Source organism: Parasteatoda tepidariorum, chromosome 3 (genome assembly GCF_982258835.1).
Source record: "Parasteatoda tepidariorum strain Cologne lab strain chromosome 3, Ptep-v5.0, whole genome shotgun sequence".
Classification (NCBI taxonomy): domain Eukaryota; kingdom Metazoa; phylum Arthropoda; class Arachnida; order Araneae; family Theridiidae; genus Parasteatoda; species Parasteatoda tepidariorum.
This window is the reverse complement of record NC_141757.1, coordinates 61,517,176-61,545,101: the sequence shown is the minus strand read 5'-3', so window position 1 is coordinate 61,545,101 and position 27,926 is coordinate 61,517,176. Positions and strand designations below refer to the sequence as shown.

The 27,926-nt window shown below is 29.4% G+C and overlaps 3 protein-coding genes across 11 annotated transcripts in view; 1 reads left to right on the top strand and 2 right to left on the bottom strand.

The window, feature by feature from the left end:
• Positions 1-7,217, bottom strand: part of LOC107444999 (epidermal growth factor receptor kinase substrate 8) — a 78,842-nt gene extending 71,625 nt beyond the window's left edge. For 2 of the 4 annotated variants that reach the window (XR_015432577.1, XM_016059298.4), the window contains exon 1: positions 6,933-7,192. The gene's annotated coding sequence lies outside the window, so the exon portion shown is untranslated. Of the gene's footprint in view, positions 1-6,932 lie in introns of all 4 variants that reach the window. The other 2 variants (XM_087159424.1, XM_071180248.2) reach the window with 2 other exon arrangements.
• A 1,947-nt stretch (positions 7,218-9,164) lies between these two features.
• On the top strand, positions 9,165-22,378 carry LOC107444996 (radial spoke head 14 homolog). Of its 2 annotated transcripts, XM_071180235.2 has the most exons (10): positions 9,165-9,411; positions 10,350-10,455; positions 13,427-13,513; positions 14,181-14,315; positions 14,850-14,926; positions 17,063-17,211; positions 17,616-17,732; positions 18,944-19,055; positions 20,410-20,472; positions 22,212-22,378. In XM_071180235.2, exons 1-10 carry the CDS (start codon positions 9,301-9,303, stop codon positions 22,293-22,295), a joined length of 1,041 nt encoding a protein of 346 aa, XP_071036336.1. In that variant the 5' UTR covers positions 9,165-9,300; the 3' UTR covers positions 22,296-22,378. The 2 variants fall into 2 exon arrangements, with proteins under 2 accessions (XP_071036336.1, XP_015914779.1); XM_016059293.4 differs by lacking the exon at positions 13,427-13,513.
• A 679-nt stretch (positions 22,379-23,057) lies between these two features.
• The window catches only part of LOC107445000 (uncharacterized), a 42,381-nt gene continuing 37,512 nt past the window's right edge, over positions 23,058-27,926 (bottom strand). For 4 of the 5 annotated variants that reach the window (XM_016059302.4, XM_016059305.4, XM_016059303.4 and 1 more), the window contains 2 exons: positions 24,759-24,854; positions 23,058-23,484 (listed from right to left, as the gene is read on the bottom strand). In XM_016059302.4, the coding sequence (XP_015914788.1) occupies positions 23,477-23,484; positions 24,759-24,854 (104 nt within the window). In that variant the 3' untranslated portion in view covers positions 23,058-23,476. The remainder of the gene's footprint in view (positions 23,485-24,758; positions 24,855-27,926) is intronic. The other variant, XM_016059304.4, reaches the window with a different exon arrangement.

The following is a 27,926-nucleotide window of genomic DNA, read 5'->3' as shown; positions in this document are numbered from 1 at the left end:
TACGCATTAAATATTTAAAAAAAAATAGTGCTGAAGAAAGAAAAAAAAATAGTTCAAAAATATTTATAAAATATAAGATAGAAAAATAATAAGTATCCAACAGAAAAATTTACCGATAAATTCTCTGTAATAATTGAAAATATCAAGGTTTCTTCCACAAATTTCAGCCTCTTCCCATTCAAGGAAATAGCAATGACATAGAAAAACTATCATACCGGCGGTTCAGTGCAAAGACCTTAGTTTTATAACATTTAAGGCAATTTTTAAGGAAGTTAGAAAAAAAAGTGAAGAAGATCGAACGTGATATAGGCAAACGCCGAAACAGTGAAATGGAATCTCAATTTTTTTCGTGAAAACAAAGATAAGAATTGAGATCATTAACAAGAAGACATTATTTAGGTTGAGGGTAATTTTCTGTTCTGAATTGTTAGTTGAAAGGAACAATAGAGTCATTAAAGTACTTATATAAATATCATTACTACTTAGAAAAAGCTGACTAGACATTATAATGCGGTATCAATCCTAGAGAAATAACATAAATGTTTATGAGACACATTGCACTTTCTAAATATCAGCAATAAAAATGTTGAGCCTAGTCATTATCACCATTAACACAATTTTATTTTTAATTCGGAGATAAAAATTTATATGAGACGATTTTATCGTACAGCAATTTTAATCGAATTATTCAGATAGTTATATAAAGGAGGCGATCGTCTGCCAGAACAAGCTGAAACATCGAACTTAGTTAAAATATTCACACAAAAATATTTTAAAACCATTAGATCCGCTAGTCAATGGTTTACAATAACTTTCAGTTTTATGAAACATTTAAAATATTTAAATTTTCGACCCCTTTAAAAGCAAATAAGAAACAATATTCCATTGCGGTTGGAAAAAAAGAACAATACTAATAGATATTTAAATAACTGAATGTTTTTCTCCTTTAGTTACACTCATAACATTATAAAATAAATAAATAAAAATAAAACTTTATTTTAGAACTGAGGTATCTTCGTATATTAAATTTTAGTATTTATGGAAGAGAGATAAGTTTCAGTCCCTTTTCTATTAAAAAATTCAGTGCTGAATTGGTTAATCTTAACTCAACTATATTTTTAATTTGTCAATCTTAATGATATCGCAATAGTGATAACAGAAATATAAATACCTTCACACGATTGATCATTAAAAAACTTTAAAATTGTTGCAATAATCACACCAGATACAGTTTTAATTATCTAAAAATGAATGCTAAAAGCACACAAATAAGAATGTAGTTCCAAGATACAATAATAAAAATATAAGTTTCAGAATTTCTAAAAATAAAAATAAATGAAACTTACTAGTAAGCTATAAGAGAATATTCAAGGATGAGTTACTAGAGATTGGTGTAACTTAAAGAAACCTGGATGAAAAATGAACTTTAGAATATGAAGTTCGGATATTTTTATCCTTTGATTTACATAAAAAAGTCTTCCGGCTAGCACGTATCTTCAGATAATTTCAGCTTGCAAATTTCGATTTCGTTCTACATCATATTAAGCCAGAAGCATCCAGCTGAAATTGGTCATGACGGCTATTTTCAGCTATACAGCAAATGAAACTTCAACTTTCAATTGCAAATCAATCGTTAATTACCTCTGACTTCGTGTCTTTATGCAAATCGTAGGAGTTTTTTTTTTTTCTTTCTCCCCTGCTCTTTTTATTTTCGGCACAACAAAAAATGAAACTGCGTGTAAAAACGCATTTAAAATGCTTGAAGAGAATGGACAGTTCAAAATGCCTGATGAAGAAAATGGACGCAGTTCAAAATGTGTGTTGACGATGGACACAGTTCAAAATGCGCGATATAAATGGACATAGTTCAAAATGTGAGTTAAAAAAAAAAAAAAAACAGATGTAGCTCAAAATTTGCGCTTAAAAAAAGAAAAGAAAATAAAAAAAGACGCAAAAATGAAATCGCACTTGATTTCATTTTTCAAACCACAGTTATATCTTGTATTGTGAAAGAATTATTAAAGATCCAAATAGATTAATAAATTCTTAATGCATAAACTACATCTTACAGTAAGCAAAATAAAATTTAAAAGGAAAAAAAAAAAAAAAAAAAAACAGAACATTGAACATTATAATTTTTGAGCTGAGCAATTTTTATTAATACATACAATTTCAAAGGTTCCAAGGGATCACATTAATGTGCTGCTTATTAAACTCAGACGATATTTTTAAGCTACGAAATTTGATTTGAACCGCCATTTCTCCGAATAAACACATCTACTTTTTTCTTTTAATGACGAATTCGGATATTAAACCTTAAAAATATGGGGGGGGGGTAATCTGAAAAATATACTTCCAATGGTTTTTTGTCAGGCGGTCAAAAGCCTAGTCCCCTTAGTAATTTTTGCGTTTTGCGTGATTCACCATATCTTAGGAACTATTCCAGCGAAAATACAAATTTATTGCACAAAGTCACATCTTAACAAATTCTTCTCAAAGACAATTTTATCTAAACTATATTTTTAGTTAAAACTATTTTTTATGGCTTATATTAAAAAAAAAAAAATTTAAGGTAAAATTTTTTTTATAGTATTTAAATTTTTTTAATTTTGGATTATCCATAAATTTTAATGAGAATCGATCAATTAATTTCTTTATAAAACAATTTCAAAAATACTATTTTTTACCTCTTAACTTCTCATTATGACTCTCTTATATGACTGATTCAGCTCAAATTTTAGAATTTGTGCTTTAAAATTGCATACATTTAAATGATGCAAAAATTCTTTTTAATGCAATGAACAGTGGTTAAGATGGTAGGGTCCAGTTACAAGGATATAACACTATAAACTTTCTCACTATCGAATTTTTTATAATGTTATTTTTATCTCAAACTAAGAAAATTTATATTTCATTTAAAATAATTAAATAACCCAGATTTTAGAAAAAAAAATTTTTTTTTAATAAAATATTATAGACAATTTTTAAAGCACATTCTAAGTTTAAGAAATGTGCTAAAGAATAGTGGAATTGTGTTATTGTAAAAAATTACTTCCAATTTGTTACAAAATCAGTCATTTGTTTTTAAGTTTATTTACAGATTTTATTCCAAGTTGGTGATATGGAGATTTCTGCTAAGTGACTATCACCACAAATTCTTTAAAAAACAGTAAATATGTTAATTTTTTTCACATTTTCAGGAAAATTTTCAGGAAATCAAAGGATTTTGATTTATTTTATTCCAGTTCAACTTAGTATTTTATGCAATTTAAAAAACACCTAAAAATGTATTTAAACTTATTTCCTAAAATTACACAAACAATTTTTAACTTCTTTTTTTTTTCATTTGATAATTTAACATTTTCAGGACATCAAAGGACTTAAGATTTATTTAATTCTATTTCAACTTAGTATTTTATGTAATTTAAAAATATCTAAAAATGTATTTAAATTCATTTCCTAAAATTGCACAAACAATTTGACTTTTTTTTTTTCATTTGATAATTTAACATTATAAAATATATCTTTTATAAAAGATAATACCCACGAAGTAAATGATAAAAAGTTTTATCCCTTTCTTTCATTCAAGACAGCACAGTCCTTATCTTAAAAATTTGCAATTAAAATACTAATACCATAGATTCTGGACAACTAGGGAACAGGGCATTATGGTCAACTTAGAATGTGAAACAGCAAGTTTTTGAACACAGATTGCATTTAAAATATGTAACACCATAATTTTTTATCCATTGTATGAAAGAGGTAGAAAGCAATGATCTGGTGCACAATTTTAACCCTCCAATTTGCACTCAAAATACAATATTGAAAGTATTCAAAGCAAGGCTAAAGACAACTGGGTGAATCTGGAGCAATGCAGTGAATATGTGAAATCAGATTACACTTGAAATATGCAATAAAATTTCTTAAATACACAATACAGAGACAGCTGCAAGGTGGTCCATGCTCAATTTTAACCCCTCTGATTTGCATTTAAAACACAATATCTTATGGATTCAAAACAATGTTGAAAGGTGATAGAACACCCGCCACCCAAAGAGGTGACCCAGGTTCGAATCCCAGCAATGGGAATTTGAATTCCGCACCCGGCTCACAACGACCATAGTGCAAACGTAAAAGATCTTCAGTGGTAGATGAATCATGGGTTAAAGTCCTCTTGCCGTGTCAGGCTAACCGTGGGAGGTTTTTGTTGTTTTCCTCTCCATGTAGCACAAATGTGGATTAGTTCATCAAAAAAAAACCTCCTCCAAGGCAAATATCTCCCAATACTTGATCCAGGAGTTCTCTTGTCTTCTGGATTGGGTTCAAAATTACAAGGTTATGGAATTGAACATTGGTAGTCATGAACTCAAAATTGGGTCAGCTCACCAATGGCGGTAATAAAATTAATAGGCTAAAAGGGTAACCCGGGTTCAAATTCCAGTGGTGGATGGTAGATAAGAATTCTGGTCCCGACTTGCACTAACCACAATGCTGACATAAAATATCCTAAGTGGTAGATGGCTCATGGATTAGAATCCTCTTAACGTCAGGCTAACCGGCGAGAGGTTTTCATCTTAATGCATCTCAAATGCGAGTTAGTTTCATCAAAAAGTCCTTCACGAACGCTAGTTTGTCCCAATGCTTGATCCAGCTATGGAGTTCCCTTATCATATGGGTTGAGTTCAAAATTAAAAGGCTACTGCGTTGAATACTGACAACTGTAAACTCAGAATAGGGTCAGCTGTTCAATACCGGATATTAAATAAAAATAAGAGATTAAGAAATTTATGTGACTTCGTTAAACCGTATAAATGCAAATTCTATAAATGACCAGACGCAAAAAATAATCAATAACTAACAATAGCATAACAAACGTAGTATTATTTAAATTTATAAACTTGCTGAAGATAGAAAGCACAGGGTCATTCCAATAAATCCGGAGAATCAAATAAACTAAAAATTATAAATCGCTAGTAAATATTATGTCTTTAACTTTAAACAATCACAGATAATGCTCGTTATGTTTTATATTAAATCCACACTGATTCAGAAACCAAGTGCATAAGTTACTTTTTTAAATTTAATGCTGTAATAAATTTAAAAAAATATTTATTATAAGATTTATTAAAAATAAATAAATAAATAAAAATAAGAAATTAAAAAATATAAGATACTAGAGCTTGTTTTCGACTTTTGGGCTCGTTTCAATTAAAAGTATTCAATGAAAAAGAATTAAATATTTTTTATTTATTTACTAAGATTTAAATGCTGTTAAAATGTAATTTTTTTTCTCCAAGATTGTTGGTTAAGTAACTTAAACTTAGTTATTGAATGTAGTCAAAGATATTTTAATATAAGTTTGTAAAAATATTTTTCAAAAATACTGAAGAAAAAAACAAATTTATACATGAGCACCTCCTACATGATTTATTCATAAAGTACAATTATCATTCTTAAGGTAAAAATATGTTTTGGGTAACTTAAAATTTCAATTTAGGATTGATTTTTCAACCTGTCAGTTGTCGATTTCGAACTCACCTAAAAATGGAATATTTGCTTTTATACATATCAAACAATTTATTAATGCAGATTATCAAAAAACATGCGTTACAAAGAAATTTTAGTAAAAACTAGCCCAAATAATTCTACAATTAAAGAATTTTGCTTTAGTACATAGAATATTATTGACAAAAAAAAAAAATATCTATGCTGTTTTTCTTTTTAAACAAAATTATGTAGGAAAGAAAAAAATTCTTTTTACAACTACGACACAAAATTAATTTGATTCAGTAAAGAGATTACATTGATTATTTTTGTTCTCAAGTTCGGTATTACAACAGATAGAAGTTTTAAATAATGATGTAACAAAATAACTTAATATTGAATAAAAAATCATTTAAAAATGATTTTTACAATACCATGAATTAACCTGCGTTGTTTATAAGAAAACTATCTTTAAAAAAAACTTAATTAACTTATCTTTAAACTAATCTCACTTAAAACCTATCTCTATAAAAAAAACTTAATCTTTAACTGCTCAAAAGCATTTCCAAACTACTTCATGCACTATTACTCAACATTAACATTATATATATACATATATATTCAGAATTAAATTATTTTACAATCACCTATGAATTTCATTCATGTCTCAAATAAGCCCCTATTTTTTCTTTTACAAAAATTAAGTAAACAAAATTTTTATCAAAAAATTAAGCTACATATCAGCAAAGCTAATTAATATACCAATATATACACAACATAAACATAGTATGAAAACAAAGATTGTTAAATTATGGCAAAAAAGGAGTATTATTTTTAAAAATATTTCAATTTAACTACATCAGTTACCTTTTTTTCAAAACACTCAGTTAAACCTTAATGTTATGGCTGGATTAACTTTTCTATACTATTACATTATTCATTATCAGTAAATAAAAGAAAATTGTAATTCTTAAAATTTTCATTAAATATTAACAACTTCTTTACAATTCACTACATAACTTTATAACATCAATTCATGTTACCTTTCTTTTGCACATAAATTTCTTAAAAAGATATAAAAACAATAACAGGATTATAGATATTTCATCTAAAAGAAATAAACTAGCTTAAAACTGCTTAATTAAACATCAGTCATGTAGCATAACACCTATAATATCAAACTGAAAGTTAAATTATTGCATATTAAATATCATAATTTAAAAATTATTGTACTTCTATATAATCATTTGTTAACATTTTTAACTACTGTGTCATTGCTTTCTTCAAGAAGCTACTAACTTATTTAAACAGCCCAAATATGAAATAACGAAAAGAGAATTATTTACTTTCACAACGAATTGCGGATTTAAAACATTCATGGTATCTGTCATTTATAAATAATATGGGACAGATAATAAATATTGTGTTATCAATAATTCAGTACTCACCTGTTGAATGCTGATCGGTTTACTATTTGACAATTACACATTTTTATTGGATAAAATGAAGAAATCTAATAATAATTGATTTAAAACACAATATCTGATCAATCAATAACAAATATAAATTATCCCAAAGTTACGCCCGGTATTCAAATAGCAACAACTACGTGTACACCATAAAAGATATGAAATAAACGCACCTCCAGGTAAATTAAATAACAATAATAAAAAAAAACATCATTCACCCAGGTAGACTAAAAGACACTAGAGAAAGAAACTTCTCCAGCCAATAAAATAGCATCTTATTTTTCTCAAACGACTATTGGTTGATTCGGTGGAAGGAAGGAGCCTGTTAATGAAAACAAAAACCCTGTTTCCTGAATTTTACGAAGATAATGGATACAATCTAAATTATTATTTTGGACACTATCTAAATTACTTTTTTGGACATAAACATAAGAGAGAAATCATATTTACAGAATTTTATAGAATGTGCTTCTAACAGAGCCCTGCTCCAACCAGAGCTGAATGACAAACCATCACGTGATAATCGCCAACTTGGCGAAAAAAGAACAAGTCTAATATTTTTTCAATGAAATATTCCTAGATAGATTTTACATCATTTTTACTCCATTATACACGTAATTTTTAGTAAAAATACTTTCTTAAACAAACAAAATAGATACTCTATAGATAATTATCTTTCTAAAAGAGAAAAAAAATGTGTATGGGGTGGAGTCAACGGACATCTCGCTTTTTTGTAGACGGGGAACTCTACAACCGTTTCCATATATTTTGGATATGGATGGGTGTTTTCTATACTAGAGAACGCTGCAAGCTCGGTACCGACTAAATTTCCGGGTTACTGTTTCCGTTGTATTTTAATGCCATTTGGCATTGTTGTGTTTTGAGATTCTTGCAAACAATGTCTTTGATTACTTATTACTTGTGTTTACAATGCTAACAATACTTGTGTTTACAATGCTAAAAGCACAGCTTGCAACAAGAACAAACAGTAATAAACTTATGGAAAGAGGCCAAATCAAGACTGCCAAAAAAGCGAGTTACTCAAAATCTAGCAACCATGTCATTTTTTTTAATAATGGATGGTGTTTTCAATAGAAATGTAAACAATAACAATCTCGAGCTCGGGACCTACTCTAGTTCCGGTTGAAAAGTTTGCAGCTGCTTACTACATGTTATTCTGATAGGCGATGTTTTCAAACGGATAATTTTGTTTTCAATAAAAGAAATAAATTAGATAATTTCTGAGCTCAAATCTGCCGTCTTTCTTAAGATATTAATGTTATTATGTAATTCTGGGGAGTTTGGAGTGAAAATGTGTTTTAGTTATTTTGTTATTTATTATTAAAAAAGGTGACATGGCTGCTAGAGTTTGAATAACTCGCTTTTTTGACAGTCTTGATTTGGCCTCTTTCCATTTGTCTATTACTGTTTGTTCGTGTTGCAAGCTGTGCACCATCTTACGTTTCTGTTAACACTTTTAGTATTGCAAACACAAGTATTGTTAGCATTGTAAACATAAGTAATAAGTAATCAAATACAATGTTTGCAAGAATCTCAAAACACAAAGATGTCAAATGACTTTAAAATACAACTGAAGCAGTAACCCGGAAATTTAGGCAGTCCCGAGCTTGCAGTAAAAAACACCATCCTAGTGTAAACGAGCCTAGTGTAAAAAACACCATCCATAAATAACAAAATAACTAGAACAAATTTTCACTCCTAACTCCCCAAAATTACATAATAACATTAATATCTTATGAAATACGGCAAATTTGAGCTCAGAAATTATCTAATTTATTTCTTTTATTGAAAACAAAATTAACCGTTTGAAAACATCGCCTATCAGAATAACGTGTAGTAAGCAGCTGCAAACTTTTTAACCGGAACTAGAGTAGGTGCCGAGCTCGAGATTGTTATTGTTTACATTTCTACTGAAAACACCATCCATAATAGCTTTCGTACTACAAAACAGTCAATATTTTTATGTGTTTCTTTCAGTTAATTTAAGAAAGTTGTTGTTTTTTACTAAAAGTATATGACAAAAACGCCAAAGGTTATGCACCAATTACTTCACCAACAGAAATACTTATTTTGCATAAATTATTTACCTAAATTTTAAAACGCTAAATTTTGAAACAAAATTTTAAATTTTTGAACCGACTATTATCCAAACTTCTTTTCATATCTCGAGTTATTTACTTAAGCCAAGATCTAGTTTTTCCAAATAAGAATTTAAAAAATAAACAATTTCATTTCAAACGTCGCAATAAAGCATTTTTAGCTATAACAGTATCCTGATTGTGCAAAAATTTATGAATACAAAAAAATAAGTAAATAAAATAAAATCATGGCTAAAGAACTTGTTAGAACCAAAACTCCAATTACAGCCATAGGTGGACATGTTTTACACCCAGAAAAGCATAACTTAGCTTTTGGGCGCTGGGCAATGCCAGTCATGGTAATTATCTTTCATTTTCATTCTAAACACATATTTTTTAATTTCGTTTATTATGTTCTTTTAGAATTTAACATAAGCTAATGAATAATAAATAAATGAATTTCAGACCATATTTTAATCTAACTTTATGGTAACTTTTTTCGGTGATTTTATTGACAACTTATTTGTTTGTTGCCAAAATAATCAGTTTTGATGTTAAATTACCTAAAGCAAATCAATTTTTCTTGAAAAATTTTTGAGAATTCATTTTTCTTGAAACGGGCATTTTCAAAACGATCAAGTGTTCAGCACTCTCATAGTCAACCAGTTATATATATTCAAATTCAGACTATTCACAATAGTAGCCAATATCCAACTTCAATATTCATAATTGTTTATGTGAGGGTGAGCTTATTAACCATTGCAGTTTATTTGAGACATTGAAGAAAGAATGATTTCAAACAAATATGAGCGTTTGATTTGAGCGTTGCTCACTCAAGAGTATATTTCTAACCAGCCAACGCGGAAGTTCAAGCTCTCCAAACTAATTAAAATCGCATTGAAATATAAATTATCCCGGCAAACGTTTTTAAAAAAATTTCCAGCTCTTAAAAGTATCACAGCATGCCTATCGGGTCTTTCAGGTATATTTTCAAATTATTTAATTATCGGGGTGGTCCACATTTTAAAATAATTTCATATTTTTTAAAGTATGCATTTCACTATCTCTTCAAATAATTGAGAAAAATCTTTGGGTTTTAGCCGAAGAAGTTGGCAGTTTTGATACTTTTTAACAAAAGAGGTATAGAAAAGTTTTAATAAATTTTGACTGAGATCGGCGATGATAACCGTAGAATAGAATCATTATTAAACCAAACTCATTTTCGATTATGTCACCGATTTGGATTGTTAATAAATACTTGATAGTTGCTAAGAAGGAGAAAATTATTTCTTTGCAGGCTCGAAAAATGCAAGATCCAGATCCTATAGAGAAAAGAAAAGCTATACAATCGCTATGCGATTTCGTCTTTGACCCAAAAAGAGTCGCATCAAAAGAGTTTTTAAGTATTTATTAAATTATCACTATTTTTATTATATTGTTGCTGTAGACATTTAGAAATGCGGGACGGTTTTAATGAAAATAATCTCATAAGGAACCCTTAGCTGTTCAGCTAGGCTTCTCCTACATAGCCTTTTTTCCTGTAGCTGTTGTTTCTAATTCCCAAGAGATCTAACTCAATTAATTAAACAATTCTTAAAGTCGATAAACTCCCAGAAAATCTAAAAGTAGTAGAGATTTTTCGAAAAACCTTGTCCAACTAAAAATAAATACAGTTTGCAATATTGTCGGGCGATGCTTGAGCTGTCCTACACTTGTGCAAACACGAAACTACTAAATGTACTGCTCGTACTAAAAGTCCTTCCTGTACAGTGAAAAACACTGAGAGTGGTATGCAAGTCTGCTGGGTTTTAAGTCTAAAAAAGCAAGGCACTCCCAGGGCGTTTTCTAGAAAGCGTTATAAGAGTTCAATCATGGTACTCTAGAAAATGTTTTTTTCCTACCTAACACGAGGAAATGATCAAGTGAATTTAAAGATTCAATGATACACTGTTAGATATAATAATGCTGAAGCATTTTAAAACATAACATCGTTTAAATTTTCTACAACCATAACATGGAAAGCCGAATTGAACCACATTATCGGAATTATAAACTTGATTATATTATACGATATCGAACTAAAGTGAAAGGATCGACTATGGTTCAACATGAACAAAAATACAGTTCAGTTTAACGCCTCATTAAAGTTAAAAGTCAATGGAACAAAGTATTTACACATTATAAGGGCCCTTATGTAGAAAAAGGAGTATTTTTGATTTGCACTCATTTGTACATGCGTTAAAGATAGGACAAGTAAGAAATTTTCAATATCATAACAATCAGGGATTAAAAGTTCTACCGTTTAGTACCTTCCTCTTAATAAAAAGTAAGAACTTTTTAAAATGGAGAAACTTGAACGAATATCTTAAAATAAATACTTTGTAGGAGCTTTATACTTGCCACTATTTTTAGACTCATGCGCATTTTTGCAATTAATGTTGCGACAATAGACCTATACCCTTCAACATTTGGGGTTTTTGCGAAATAATTTTTCAAGACATAGGGATCTAAAATAGAAAATTTGAAAACAAACTAAATTTTTATAAGCCTTCTAACAAAACTTAAAATCACAATTTGTCAATCTATCCTTTTCAGTGTCCTAGGAGATATAGCATTCGCCTCCCAATGAGGTGCCGCAAGTTTGAATTCCAGCGGTGGTTGGTTGATACGAATTCTTATCCCGGCTAACAGTGACCACATCTTACATAAAATATCCACAGTGGTATGCAGATCAAGGGGTAAGAATCCTTTTGCCATCGGGCTGACCATGAGATACTTTGAGATGCCATGAGATGAGACCAGGGCCCGATTAACCTCTGAAAATAGGGGAAGCATAATAGGATTTTGGGGCCCCCCTAACTTGAGCAAAAGAAATTTTTGATATTTTTCGCCCATAAACAATAAATTTTAAAGAGACAAGAACCATGTGAAAACTATTAGAACCTTAGAAAGGAATACAGAGATCTTATGCAATCATGTTGGACCCTTCTTTACGTGCTTTATGGTAACAAAAACATGTTAACGAAATTTAAATATTTTAATAAATTAAATTATAAAATTACTTGTTGTTATACGAAAGGTTCTTTGCAAGATTAGTCTCTTATTTTACGCCAATTCGTTTACTAGCGGCAGAACAACACAAAATTCTAATTCAGCATAAATTATTGTTACTGCACCAGAAAAATCATACCAAATAATTTTCAAACATGAAACAAAAATATTTTTCGTACTGATAGATATTTAAAAGTCTTGTGAGTTTAGTTCAACAATAAAAAGCAGAGTAAAATTAATTTGAGCCCACATGATAGAGAAAAAAGATTTTAAAAAAAATAAGAAAATTCATAGGTTTATTACCATTACATTTGTTTTTTTCTCGCTGTTAAATTCGCAAAATCTTCAATAATAATATCTGCAAATTGTAACCTAATTGTAATATCTCTCTCTATTGCCCAAAAGGGCTAAACTACTTAATTTATTATTTGAAAGAGTTGATCTCCACCGATTTTTTATTCTTTTCAATACAGAAAATGAACGTTCACTAGTGCAGTTATAAGTCACTAGTGCATTTTCAAAAATAAGAAATTGGGCCCTTAATTTCAGTCGTTTGGGGGCCCCCCTAGAATTTTACAGGGGAAGCACTTGCTTCCTGTGCCTTTTCGGTAATCAGGCCCTGGATGAGACCATGAGAGACAAATATAGATTAGTTCCATTAAAAAATTCTCCAGGCTAGTTTGTCCCAATGCTTGATCCAAGAGTTTCCTTGTCTTCTGGGAGGGATTCAAAATTGCAAAGGAGTTGAACATTGATAGTCGTGAACTCAGAATTGGATTGGCTGTTCAACGACGGGTATAAAATAAAACCTAACATTTGATACACTTGTTTAAATTTTTCATGCGTAGTGGTGCACAAAATTCTTTTAATTCTAATTTATTAAAATGTAAACGCATTGACTTTGCTATCACTAGGAAAAATGTTTTTTGAAAACTGCTGACATTCCACTGTAACTAGAGGATTTGGTTGTGAGTTGATTCTTTTTTTCTTTGCGCTTTCTTAGAATAAAAAAATCAATGGTTTACGGTGGCCACTTGTGACCTACATAATGTGTGACTAAAGAATGCATATGTATACCACCCCTCATTTTTTTTCTCTTCTTAATGGTAAAAATGAATAAAATTGGGAAAATATATTTACACTGTAGCTTTGTCAGATGCAACACATATTTTCAAGAAGTTGTTGCTAACTAATTCTTGAATTCCAATATAAGGTTTTAGGTTCTATATTAACTTAATTACAATTGACTAGACAGTAAAGATATGCATTTTCACAATGAATATGCCAAAATGGTGTAATTCTACCCAATCTTCCTTGTTATAGGCGTTGTTCCTTATTTGAGAAAATCGAGTGAAGATAACGATGTAAAAGTTAGGGAAGTGACCGCTCGATGTTTTGCTACAGTAGCTGGTAAGTTTTGTAAATTAAAATTGAAATCGGGAGAAGATGAATTAGGGTAATAAAAAGTAAACAAGACATAAAATCACATAATGGTTTTATGCAAACAATTCACGAATGACTTTTGCTAAAAATAATAAAAAACGTTTTGACGCAGAATTTTTATTAAACATATTTTCATACTTTTTTCATTATTTTGTATTAATTTAAGCCAAAATAAGAGAAAAATATTAAATTTAGTATTTCAATAATTCATAGTTATGAAAAACAGCATGAAACACCGGTGTCCTTTTCTGCATTAAAGATAAAATCTTCCAAACAATAATTTTTCAAATTTGCACTTATTTGCAAATATTTAGATAAGATATAGTTTTTCATGATTGAAATTTTTTTAACTTACAAAATCAATTATTGATACATTTTTGAATACGAATGAAAAAAAAAATTTCTATCTCATTTATTTGGATTTTATATTTTAGTAAAAATATGATTCAGATAATTTAGCAGATTTTTTTAGTAACCATGAGACTGCATTTTATAATTATAAAACAGCGAAATATATTTTCGCTTGTAATTAGAATGTCAGAAAAAAAAATGTTTATACAAGGGGCACCGGTGTACCTTCTGCGTCAAAGGGATAAATAAATTCCATCATTAAAATTAATTGAATTTATTTCAGCTACAGCAGCTGGTCGTAGAACTTTTGGGAAGCAGGATTTTTATAAAGAAGTTTTACGTTTGATTGTTGACGATGAAAAAACTGTTCGACATGCTGCTAATGTTGTACTGCAGAGACTGACGTTATCGCCAATGGGTAATTTTCAACATTTATTTTAAAAGCGCATAAAAATGAATCCGCCTTTTGATAAATACGCTTTGGAAGTATAAAAAAAAAGAAGTTTATTTTTGTGTTTTGAATATATTCAATCACTAAAATATTACCTTATCAATTCAAAAGCTTCTAAACCACTCAAAAAAGTTGATTATGGTCGGATTAGGTAGGGGGTGTAGCTTCAGAGTCTGCAGCCCTATATTTTTAGGGCCCCGACAGAGACTAAAAAATTTAAAGTATTAAAACTGCTTTTTGTCATTTATTTATAATTGCATACATTTTGGGAGTGAATTTCCAAAATCACAGACAAAATGAAGTTAGGTGCAGGTCATTTTAATGCGTCGTTCAATGATGACGTGAAAGATACATTATATTAGGTAAATCTAATTTTATCGATATTCATCTTAATTATAAATGATGTTTAGTCGTGGAGTTACGAAGAATTTTCAGGGGGTGTTGATTGGTTCATTATAGTGTATACATTTCCAAAGTGTTTCAATAAAAACTTAATTCCAGCTGCCGAAGAATTAGTTAGATCAGATGCTATACCAATTCTTCTCAACCAAGTGCCGCAAGAAGAAGATGATACTCTGGTAAATAAATTTTTAAATTCTAGGTAACCGTTAGCTTTGGGCTTATTTACATAGTGTTTTCTAAGAAAACCACATTTCCAGATGTATGCTAGAGATGACACAGCCAGAGCCCTGAGTACCGCGCATAGGCTCGTTGGCTGAAAGAAGTTTTTAGAATGAAAATTTTATAAAAATTTCATAATATTTTTTTACGACTTTCAAAATAAAATACATAAAAATCTATGTATAAGTATAAAAAATAATAAAATTACTGACCATGTAAAAAATAAGGAAATATAAAACGTTGTGGGGGGCGGAGTTATCGATCATGCCAACCGTCATCTATCAAAAGGTACCTCGTGATAGAATCAAGTTAGCATGCTTTATATACTAGTGAATGATGTTAAACTTTTGTAGTGGTAGTTACACCACAGTACTCCCCCACCAGAATTTTATCAGGGATAAGATTCGATGAACAGATCTCACTAGTTGATGTACTTGTGAAAGACCGGGAGAGAGTCACCGGATTTTTTGAGTGCTGAATGTGAGGTGTATTAACATCACAGTCGAAGTCGCTCCTGTGTTGCCATTAGCAGTCGAGAGTATGCAGGCGTTGAGAGTGTAGGCGATGTGTGAATGTTCGAGACGAGACTGAGAAGCAACAGCGCAGGAGATGAATAATGCATTCACAAATAGCAAGTCAACTGTTCAATGTGGACTATCCATCGAAGTAGGCGTAACCGTTAAGAGATTGCGAAGTGGGCGTTACTTGCGTGATCAAATCACGGTCGAAGGTCACCAATGTGGGGGGCGGAGTTATCGATCATGCCAACCGTCATCTATCAAAAGGTACCTCGTGATAGAATCAAGTTAGCATGCTTTATATACTAGTGAATGATGTTAAACTTTTGTAGTGGTAGTTACACCACAACGTCATTTTCCGAAAGCAGGTATTTTCAACATCTAATAAGGAAATAAATACTCTCAATAATTAAATATCAAATAGAAAAACTAGTTCTCTAAACCCCCAACTTCAGCCATAAATCGTTTAAAAATTTTAGCCTTTATCTGATTTGTTAAATTTTGGGCGCAGGTAAGCTTAGGTCCCCCCCCCAAAAAGTCTTTAGATTTGGACATTTAAAAGTAATTCCAAGCTCATTTCTAATGTAAATATACATAATGAGATATAATATACATAATGAGGTATAATATACATAATCATATTCGAATGTAATATACATGAGGAGAAGGTCTATCCAAGATCTTTATCTTTGTTAAATTTTCAGTTTTGTTTACATATATCTCTAGTAGTGCATTTTGTATTGGTAATCAAAGCCTCCACCCTTGTAAGATATTATATATATGACTTCGCGAAAATTTGGTAAGTGCATGAAATAACAGATCATTGATGCTCACACTCGGAAAATTAGTTATTTTCGCAAACAGTTATTAAATATAATGTAACAGTTCTTAATTAGTAAAAATACAGTTAGTAGTAAATTATAAACTGATGATTTTCGAAAATTTATTACAGAAAACCGTTCAGGTTAGAAAAAATTATTTTTGCCGAAAATTAATGTGGAATTACATAAATATTTTTCCTTTAGTTCCTAGTTTTAGTTTCAAACAGTTTTCGGCAGATGGTGCTAAGAATTTCTTCTTCTTTTTTTTTTTTTTTTTAAGTTGTGTCACCCGCCGGCGGAAAGATTTCAATATATATATATTTTTTAATTAATATTTCTTGATTCAGAATGCTGTCTATCGCCATATTTCTAAATTTTCTCTGGAAGAAACAAATTTAAGCTCCGTCACATTTCATGCCAATTATTTTTCAACCTTAACCGTTTTTCAGTTAAAACTTTTGACGACTTTTAAGCTTTTATACTCGCAATTGCTGTGTTAGCAACTTTTTTAATTGGCCCTTAACATTAAGGAACTTTACTGTACTGAGTTATTATTGATTACTGTTAAGTAGAGTTTTGAAGGTTTGTGAATAATGATAATAATATTATTATCATTATTATAAAAATAGAGAGTTATTTTTATAATGCAAAAGCAAACATTTATGCAATTCGCATAATTTTCAGTTTTATTTTAAAATTATTTTGTTTTGTTAATCTTGACATCTGAACAAGTTTTTTTCTTATACTTTTAAAGGAGCTTCTATTGCAAACCATCTATGTTTGCTGTCTTGTGGATCCCGATAAAGTGCTTCTTGCAGGAGGCTTGGAATCAATCATACCTTGGTTAAAGTCTTCTAATTCTCGAATCAAGGAAAGAACAGCAATGATAATCAAGGAATTAACGTAATTCTTTTTGTACATGTATCTCTAAATTGTGATTAAATGTTCACGCTTAACTTTTTAAATTGAGTTTTAATGTTAATTAAAACTCAATTTAAAAAGTTATAGTTAAGTTAAAAGTTCAACAAATTAACCTGCCAACGGTAAATTTGTAAAAAGTATTAAATTAACAGTAATTAAACAAATTAACATGCTTTTTTTAAGCAAATATTACAAACATAACTTTTAGATTACTTTAAAAAAAATTAAATCATTGCTGACAAACGCTTTGTCATTTTGAAACAATTAAAAATAATTGAGTAATTAAAATATTTATTTTCAACACTTTAAAAAACAACACGCGTATATTGTTAGAATATGAATAATCAATAATATGTATATATATAAAAATTTATCTATGATTCTAGTGTAGATGCCAAGGGAAGAAATAAAGCTCTTGATTTAGGTGTTCTTCCTCTTTTATTAAATTTACTTGATGGCAATGACGAAAAGATTCAAGCAAAAGCCTTATCCGCTCTTATGATGTAAGTATGTCGTTATTTTTCAAATAAAAAATAATTTCTCTCAGGAATATAACTTTACTAACCTCCTTTGCCTACCAGCTTGGTCACATTCAAAAATTATATTGTACAACATTTACACTTTAATGGTACCCAAACCGAATGCACAGAACAACTAAACATTCTAATTCTCTAACCCCTTCTCCAATCCTAACACCTTAATTTGTTTTAAACAATAAATTTAACAAATTTTTCCACTGTTTGATGCTCATTCGGAAATACTTTCATTTCAATTTTAACTATTTTCAAGAAATGTCCGCATTGTTGTCAAAGTTCTTAATGTATTGAATTTTAATAATAACTTAAAATCTACCTGTCAGCCATAAAATCACACAAACCACAGAAAATATGAGTTCGGGTATTCCAGCAATCTGCATAAATATGAAAACTAGAAGCAGTAGAAGTATTAAAACTATTTCCATCTCTGTCATGCGATAAGATGCAAAACTCACCCAAACGCTTCATTACATGCTGTTCTACTTCCTAATGCACCTCTCGAGCTATTAACTTGAGTATTGTATAATATAATGTTCGGAAAAGGCAAGCTCCGTCACGAATAATTCGTATGACAGTACGCGGCCAACACCTTCTAGACTTCAGAAAGAAGGTCTCAGTACGGGTTACCATAAACAAGAAATTCGGTCCCTTAGTTAGTCCAAACGAAATGACATCTTTCGCATTCTCCCACGCTGCACAGCTTAGTAGCCCGGACGTAGTGGCATCTTTCTTTTAACCTCCACTGCGCAGTTTATGTTCGTTACGTCAGACTACTTAATCGATCCGTGATGAGGCCTTCTCTTATCTAGGAAGTGTTGATGCGGCCCCATAGAAATGTTTGTTTAAAATTTTTATATCCATTTTACAAATGATCAAAAATAAATCCAAATAATTACTTCTTAACTAAGTTTTTATTTCTATAAAAATACAAAATTAGTCTAAATAAATACTTAACGCATAATTAACTATTAAACACTGCATTAACAATCACTTGAGACAACCTAACGAAATGAATCTAAATAAATACCAAACGTACCATTAATTTTTAACCTAACGAAATAAACAATAACAATAGTGTTGTCAATAAATAGATAAATAACCGACTTTATGGTGCCTCATACTCATAATACAGTCTAGTCAGAAATTCTAGAAAAAAAATTTTATTTTTATTTTTATAGGATAGCAATCGCTACCCCAGCGAAGTTCTTGTCTCTGAATAAAGGTGCTATAGCAAAACTTTTGCCATTCTTAAAAGTTCGAAATGCAGAAATACGTCTGAATACTATAAAGGTAAAAGTCTTTTTAAGTTCCTCAACTTAAAATGCATTTTACACCATCCGTCAATGCTTAATTCTTCAAGTATTTTGGCAATGAGATATGCTTTAGAGCTTTGAATAAAATTATTTTTTTTTAAAAATGCATGATATAATGGAAAAATTTATTTATTAATATACTTTCAGATTAAGAAAGAATAATACTTAAACAATATTTAATAGAAATATTTAGTCGTTTACAGCTGAATTTCGGATACCCCTTGTAAAGTATTCTTATAGAAATTTTGCACATTTATTCTTAATAGAATTGATTAGATTTGAATGACAGATTTAAAACCAAAAATTGGGAAAATCCGATTCTGGTAAAATTTAAACATTGTTTTGTAAATAAAGTTTCATAAAAAGAATACTTTGTACAATATGTAGATAATTTTATCTAAATGTGTGCATTATTTATTGAAAAATCGTGTCACCCACTTCAAAATGAGTTTTAATAAAAAAATGTATTTTTGCGCCCCTACTTGAGTTTCTGGCTGGTAGCGAAATGGATAACTAGACGTCTTCTCATTTTGTGAAGTAGTAAAATTAACTTTTAACGTAAATATTCGCCACAACTTTGTCATAAATCTAAAGAAATATCGGTTTTGAAGCACGTTTCTTCTTCTCACACCAAGGAACAAGCAGAGATGGTTACATGAAATCACTGGCTGAACCTCTTTCCTGGTTTCTAAATCAACAAAATTTGAACCAAAATCAATTATGCGTCGTTTAAAGTGAAAATGTAGCTAATTCAAACTACGTTTAGTCTTATTTTTGTTTAATTAATTCTAGTCAAGCCTAATGGAAATAGTTTCCAAAGGCTCTCTCTTCTTGAAAGACGAGTATTATTAAGTATTTTTCCTTGAAGTCCATGCAATACCTTAACGTAAAACAATAATTTTTATATTTTAAGGCAAGGTTTTCGTATTATCAAATTTAATGTGTAGAAAAATTTAGTACAATGGTTTAATATAAAAGGAAGATAAATTTTCATTTCAAATTAAATAAAATTTTGTATTTCATTCAAAATAGGCACTCATATGTACTAACAATTGTAGATATGTCTATTTTCGCTTTTCTTATTTACTAAAGGATAATTTTCACAGCATATTTCAATAAACCACACAACGACCGATTAACATTTAATATATTATTACTCAGTCAAGTAGAGTTGAAGAGCGAAATGTATAACAAACGAAAGAATTGTCAATGGAAGTAGTACATTCTGTAAGCATCACAAATTACTCCGAAACAGGTACTCCGCTTTTCCTTACAGATTTATAGAGAAAGTAAATTATAAGTTTCATATTTACGCTTTCTTTCCTCAATAGGTGTTAACAGCCTTAAGTGAAGCTCCCCCTGGAAGAAAGATATTGCTTGATCGCCTCCCAATGGTATGTTAACCATTTAAGGCTATTTCATGTGCTTAATTTTTTATTTATTTTAAAGACACGGTGGTGAAACAATATTTTAAGTTATTTGGTGATTATGATAATTTTCCACACATTTTTATAACTGAGGACATGGCATTTCCAAAACATCTTCACCCAGTATCTTAAAAAAACAACAAACCGGAAGTATTGCAGCCCCCCCGTGACGCCGTAGTAGCTCAGATTAGTGCAAATCACTACATTCATATTCTATTATATGTACTGCCATCTGCTGATAATAGAGAGAACCCATGTGAGGAATAAGTTTTCATTTTGCAAACTTCTATTAGGAAGGTATAATATACAGTCATTCATTATTGTGATTGACTAGCAAGTACAGTCTTCTATGTCAGATTGTTTCAATCCCATTTAACTGCAGAGTTATTTTAACATTTCAAAATGAGTTGGTTACTCTTTTTTGCCACTTGGAAAGTGTATACACAAATGATCTAATACAAGATTAGAATAGATATGCGAAATTAATTTATTAACAATTTAATAAAGATGTTGTTGTTAATTTGCGTCGCACTAGAGCTGCACAATGGGCTATTGGCGACGGTCTGGGAAACATCACGGAGGATTTAATAAAGATGATAGGTCCCTATCTTATGGTGAATCGATCAAGATAGATTCAGACACCCAAGCACTGTTAAAAGTTTGAAAACTTTATGAACTGCAATGGATATATTAACATTAGATTGTAAGCATTCTAGTTTGTAACTGAATAAGTTCCTAAGTTAATTTAATTATAGTACTAATTGTATAGAAGAGAACATGATTTTCAGAAAGAACATTAATTTAACATGGAATCACATAAATAACTAGAAGCTCATTAACAGGCACAAATTTGATCATCCCCAAGATGGTCTAGCACTCCAATAGTAGTAAAATTATTCTTAGATAGTTAGAAAAGTTCCATCGATAGACGTATCCAATGTGATTGTCTACTTACTTTACAAACTAAATTATTACTTCAGCTTACAATTAGGACCCTAGTTTATACCCTGTTGGGTGTTTGCGCAGTTAGTCGAATGCAGCAACTACGCATATTTGCGTGTTTTTTAAGTCAATCATACTTTATAATTATTGAATCTAAGGTGTCTTATGCGAACTAGCCATCTATATAAACAGACAGGTTGCATGTGTTTTGTTGCTAATGCCAAAACTGACTTGTTAATGTTTATCAGTTTGTGATTTGCTCATGAACATCGTCATTATTTCGTTAATGAGTTGTTTTAAATGCTAAGCATGTTTTTTCTCTCTCCATAGACTTAATGCAATCAGCCTTCGAGCGCGTATGCTAACTATATCCGATAGTCGTAATAAAGTACTTTCAATCATTCTCCCAAGATGAGGGGTTCCCATACGAGAGTCTTTTAAGTGTATACATTTATAAGTTTAGATAGTGAGCCTGATTCATTGGTAAGTCACCAGCTTTAGCTAATTATGCCCTTCTCCTGAAATGTCACATTTTAATTATTATTTCATCAATCAGAAATGTATTATAAATACGAAAATTCAAGAGTAGATGACAGTAGGTCAACTTTGCTTATTATTTTATTGAAATAACCAGTCGACTTCAAACTGTACTAAAATAATGTGTTTTCAATCTAAATAAAAGTTACACTAAAGCAATTTTAAAAACAGAGCGCAGTAAAATAATAGTTTTCAGATATAATTAGTTAAATGTTATTTTCTTGCAGCTTACACCACTTCTCAATGATAATGTGAAAGAAATTCAAGATGCAGCAAAAAGAATGATAAGTGTTGTAACCTTTAAACCTTAAAAATTAGCACAATATTCTATTTCATTGACTTGGAGCATTAACTATTGTATAACCAATGTCATTAAAACATTTTTCTTTCAAAATGTTGGAGCTGGTGTATTTTACTTCATGAACTTTTATCTGAACTTTGAATCTTAAGAAAATATTGCTATACAATATTATTGTGAAACAGAAAATTTTTGATATCAGTACAGTGCTTAATCATTACTTATTAATTAATCAGTGTAAAATTAAAAAACTTTCTAAAAGAGTAAATAAAAATTTGAAATCTTTAAATCTATTTTTATAAGAAAATAAATATCTTAAAAAAATCAATATAATAGTCAAAATCTTGTAGTTTAGTTGTAACACACTAAATAATAAGTTGTCTTGTAAACAACTTATACTGTAATTTAAAAAACTGTTTTAAAATCAGATATCGTCCTTTCCCCCCCCTTTTGTTTTGAAACTATTTTCTAGTAATTATTTCCTTTTTCTACAGAATTAAAACAATTTTGAAGAATATAACTAAAACTGTGGTGCAAACAGAGTAGAGCCATAACTCTTTTCTAAAATACTTTGTTTAATACAAATAAGTATTTTATCTGCTAGAGCACCAATATACTACATAAAGGTAAATAAAATTCATCTCCCAAATTTATCTACATATTAAATTATTTAAATCACCTTGACCCCAAACAATTTGAAAAAAAAAATTAATAGAAGTATGGAGTACAGAACTGTTATAGCTAGGTAAGAAATAAATATAGGGATTCATAAAAATTAGCTCAAATATTTTTATTATGATTTCATATAACAGAAAAAGACAATAATTTGAAAAAAATATAGCTAAACTCCATCAAACTTTATTACATGCTCCTATATCACATAAATACATTTTTTTTTCTCAGTGAGAAACCTTGGTGCTGACAGAGGATTTTCCAAGGAGGGAAAAAAAGAAAATGAACATTTAATTCCCAGAAATCCAGAAGACAAAGATGAAGGAAAAAAGAGTCTAATAATTTTTTTTTGTGTACATATATATATATATATTTGTTTATATAATTATTTGTATATATTAGAGCAAATTTATAAGGGAAAATGAACTATCGCACTAATGTTTAACAAGCGTTTTTGTAAATAATGACATTTTCCAAAATCTTCACCAGTTTCAAGTAGTCTTTTTGAGAGTTTGCGGGCCCTCATATTTCTGAAAATAAGAAATAAGTTGCAATAAGTCTAAATGGAAAATTTAAAAAAATAATAATGATAAAAATCAAAAATAAATAGAAGAATCTGAAAAAAAAAAATATTAATCACAGGATACTCTTGGGGGCTATAAATGTAGCTAGAAAAGTAATTTATATTACATAAAAAGGAACTAAGTTTTGTTTTCAAGGAGATTTTTTTAAGAATATTTATTTATTTTATTCAGATTAATTTAATAGTCATTTAGTTTAGTATTATTCAGAAAAGCATTTCTCAAAAGGTATTCTGCAGAACGCTAGAGTTCCATGGAAGTATCACAGGGGTTCAGAGAGTTAGGATTTTTTGACCAGCAATAACTATATTAATTTCTCATTAATTATCTTTAATTCATTTCATATTTTGTTTGAACACATAAAATTATTTATGTAATACAAATGAAAAAAATGTAGCAAAATTCATTTAAAAAAATATTTTTTAATGATAATATATTGCATAACTTATACTGTATTATATTTCATGAATATTGACAAATAAGTAAGACATAAGATAGTTATGATGGGTTCAAAAAAATGTTTTTCAGAAAAAAAAATGTAACGATGCATAATTTAAAAAAATTTACTATAATGCATACAAGATATTAAATACATACAAAGAAAAATAAATTGATATTTTTTTGGTGGTTTTAAGCATACCTTTTTTAAAAATATGAGGAAGATAAAATTTTAAAATGTTTATGAACTTAATTTCAAATGATACGTAACATTAAGTAACATAATTTACATAAGTCGAGAAGGGCACTAAAAAGTATTGAAACTTAAATCTTGAACTGCAGATGATGAAATATTTATAATAATGTTTAATACACTATATGCAGCAATGTAATCATCTCACACTTTGTAGAAATCATACTATAACACAATGATATAAAAACTTAATTTTGCAATGTAATTTTTATGATACTAAGGATTGAGCAAAACAATGAGAAAAATAGAATCAATTTACTAATAGAAGGACTTACCTTTCTAGTTACCAAATTAAGAAGATTGTTATTGAAAATAATCATAAATTCAAAAAAATTAAGGAAAAAAAAAAAAAAAAAAAAAAAAAAAAAAAACACGACTAAAATTTTTGACAAAATTAATGAATAAAACTTTATTGATATCATGCAATAATATTGACTGAAATTAAATTAACTTTTGTGACATCTATAAACATTAACTAATGATGATAAAGGAAAACACTGTGAAAGGGATTAAAAAAAGTAAGCTAACTCACTCTGATTAACTTGCATGTGCTGGAAGGGGGTGTTGACTGGGGACCTATTAGGTGCAACAAAACCAGGAGGAGGGCACTGAGCTGTTGGCCATTGGCCTGCATAATAAAATAAATCCATGCATTCATAACAACATTCTATTATTACCAATGGAATTAAAAAATAAATAAATAAAATGAAATAAGAGTATGCATAAATAATTCAGAATGCATTCTGCTAGGTAATCTAAAAAGGTGAAGAGGGAAAAAAAACTATGAGCAAATATTCAGAAAAGTGATTAGTAAGACAATTTAATTGGATACTGGATTCTAATGACGAATTACACATTATGAAATAATCCCTTTTTAGTGTACATTATAGTTAACTGTGACTTTCATATTTTTGTTTCATAACACAATGTTTTCCTTTTTTTTTTCTTGTCCAAAAATTGTGAACTCTTGAAATATTCAGATATTCAAATATTGTAGAAGTTGCATTTTAAGTTATTATACAAATAACCCCCGTGGCAGAAACACGGCGACACAGCGACATTGTCGCAGAAAGCGACTGAATTCTTGCAGAGAGATTTTTTTTATTTGGGAAATAAAAAATTTTAGTTTGCCACAAACTAAAGTTCTCAAAAAAGATTCTGCAGAAACAGAAGCTGTTTTACCAAAAAAAAAAAAAAAAAAAAAAAAAACAAAAAAAAAAAACATTTCTACAGAAACAAAATTTCTGCAGAAGCAATAATGGTTCTGCAAAATTTTTTTTCTACAGAATTGTTTTAAATATTTTTTTCTAGCGTACCGTTGAAGGAGAAAGCACTCGTAATTTTCCGTTAATCTCCAACACAAACAGTTACTGGATAAAAAGGGGAGAATTTTTTCCCCTTCTGTTCTTATGAGAACAGAGCATTTTATATTTTTTGAACATATGTGGAAAATTTCATGCGTAAAAAGATTCTTTATTTAAAAAAATCATGTCTAGCGAAAAGGTTATTTGTTGCAATTGTGAAGCTACAACAATTAAAACAAATTTGAAAACTGATTTTTCAAGGTGGCATTCCGAAGAAGAAATAAGATGGAAGTCGACAACATCTAGCGATGTCAGAGATTTTTTTTCTGGAAAGCGACAGGAAAAGAAGCTTCCCACGCTACTAATATTGAAAAAATAAATAAATAAACGTTCTAGATTCGAATTAAATATTCTTACTAGTAGCGATATCGATAGTAAGGATGAGACAACATTTCCAACAAATCAAGAAATTTTAGAAGCAGTCAAAGGTAAAAAGTAAAAAATAACTATATATATATATATATATATATATATATATATATATATATATATATATATATATATATATATATATATATTTGAAGGTAAAATGCCTATATCCTTTGAATTAAGTCGTCGATTTAAAAAAAAAAAAAAAAACACTTGCAAACTAACGATAAATGAAATAAAGCCTGAAAGATATCTCACTATCTACGATGTTTTGGCATGCGAATGAAAACCAGATTGGTGGAAAATATTTACTGGTGAAACACTTTCAAACAGGTTTCCATACGCATGCGAAAAAAATCGCATCCAATGAGTATGGCTCTAATACCGATGTTTCAGTACTGATAAAGACTATTTCGTTTCGAGATGTTGAGTAGACTTGAGCATATTGAGTCGGAAACAGCTTCTGCATACTTCGTGTGAAATCAATGCTATATATTTACACAATACAGTGCGAAATCACAAGCGCTGTGTATTTTTTTGTTCTGAACTTAATCTGATCACGAAAAAAGTTTTATTTACCTCCTTTTTGAAAAAAAAAAAATCTTTCAATAAGTCAGTGCAATATTAATCGAATCTAATTAATCTATACAGTGACCTCTCACTTATGCACCACCTCTTTTATGCATCTTTTTCATTTATACGACAATTTTTATAGGTCCCAGTACATTAGATAGGAAAATAATGATAAACATCCTTCGTTTATGCGTCGCTCTAAAAATAAATTTTTCAATTGTGCGTCGAAATTTTAGGCTAACATTTTAATTTTTTAATCCTTTAAATATTTTTTCGTTTAAAAAAAAAACTTTTTTTAAATTAAAAATGAAGCAAATAAGCCATCCTTGTTACAGATAAAAAGAAATATATGTTGTTAGATCCCATTGAATTTGCTTTCCCCTGTGACCTTTTCATTTTTGCTGTTTCTGGAAAGACATTCCTTCTAGAATTTTAAATAGGGTGTCTTATCTGTTACACCAACAATGAAAGCCCATTCATCTTTTAGAAAATGACCATTCCTCTTGTCCAGAGGTTAGTTTTACTCCCATGCTGTTTTCTAGAGAAAAAAAGACACCTGAAATACGAAAGATGAAAGAGACCGCGATCACTTACTTGCAATCAGATGGACATTATGAGTAAATAAAAGGAGGTGATCTGTTTAGTGACAAAAGTATTTGAAGAACTTTTTGTGCAGCATATTATGACGTCAAGTACTTTTCATAGAAATTTATCATGTGATGTTTCATCCCCTCCCATAAAACTCAAATTTGTTGTGAAGAACTGTTAATTTATATCTAACTAATACTTGTGAACGATGAGAACTTGGTAGATGATAGTGACGAGATGATAAAGTTCCTCCAAATCACACAGCAGTATTGAAAGCTTTAGACACTATTCCTGACTATTTACAATTTAATTTTCCTTCTGAAACTCCCCCTTATCCCATTTATATGAACTGGAAAAAACTGTTTTTGAATAACGTCGGCAAAAACAAATACAAACATGTATTAAGATTATTTTGTAAGAAAATAAATTGTCTTAAGGTATGTTAAATTTTTTCTTTGTATAATTATAGTAAATACCAAAACAGTATAAATATTAACATTTAATCTTCAGAAACATATTTATTCATATTGTCACTGCAATTTACGTTGCGTTTTAGAATTTTGAAGTTTTTCACTTATGCGCCTCTTTCACTTATGCGCTTTTTTCTCTTGGCCCCTTACACCGGTGCATAAGTGAGAGTTCACTGTAATTAATTAGATAAAATTAATGAGATGTAGAAAAAATTGAAACAAACATCGCTTTAATTTTTTTGCTTTTAGAATTCGGTTATAGTCAATTCTATTTTATTATTTTGATTACTCAACTTCAATATTAATTTTTTCACCTGATTTGTTTCTGTACCTGAT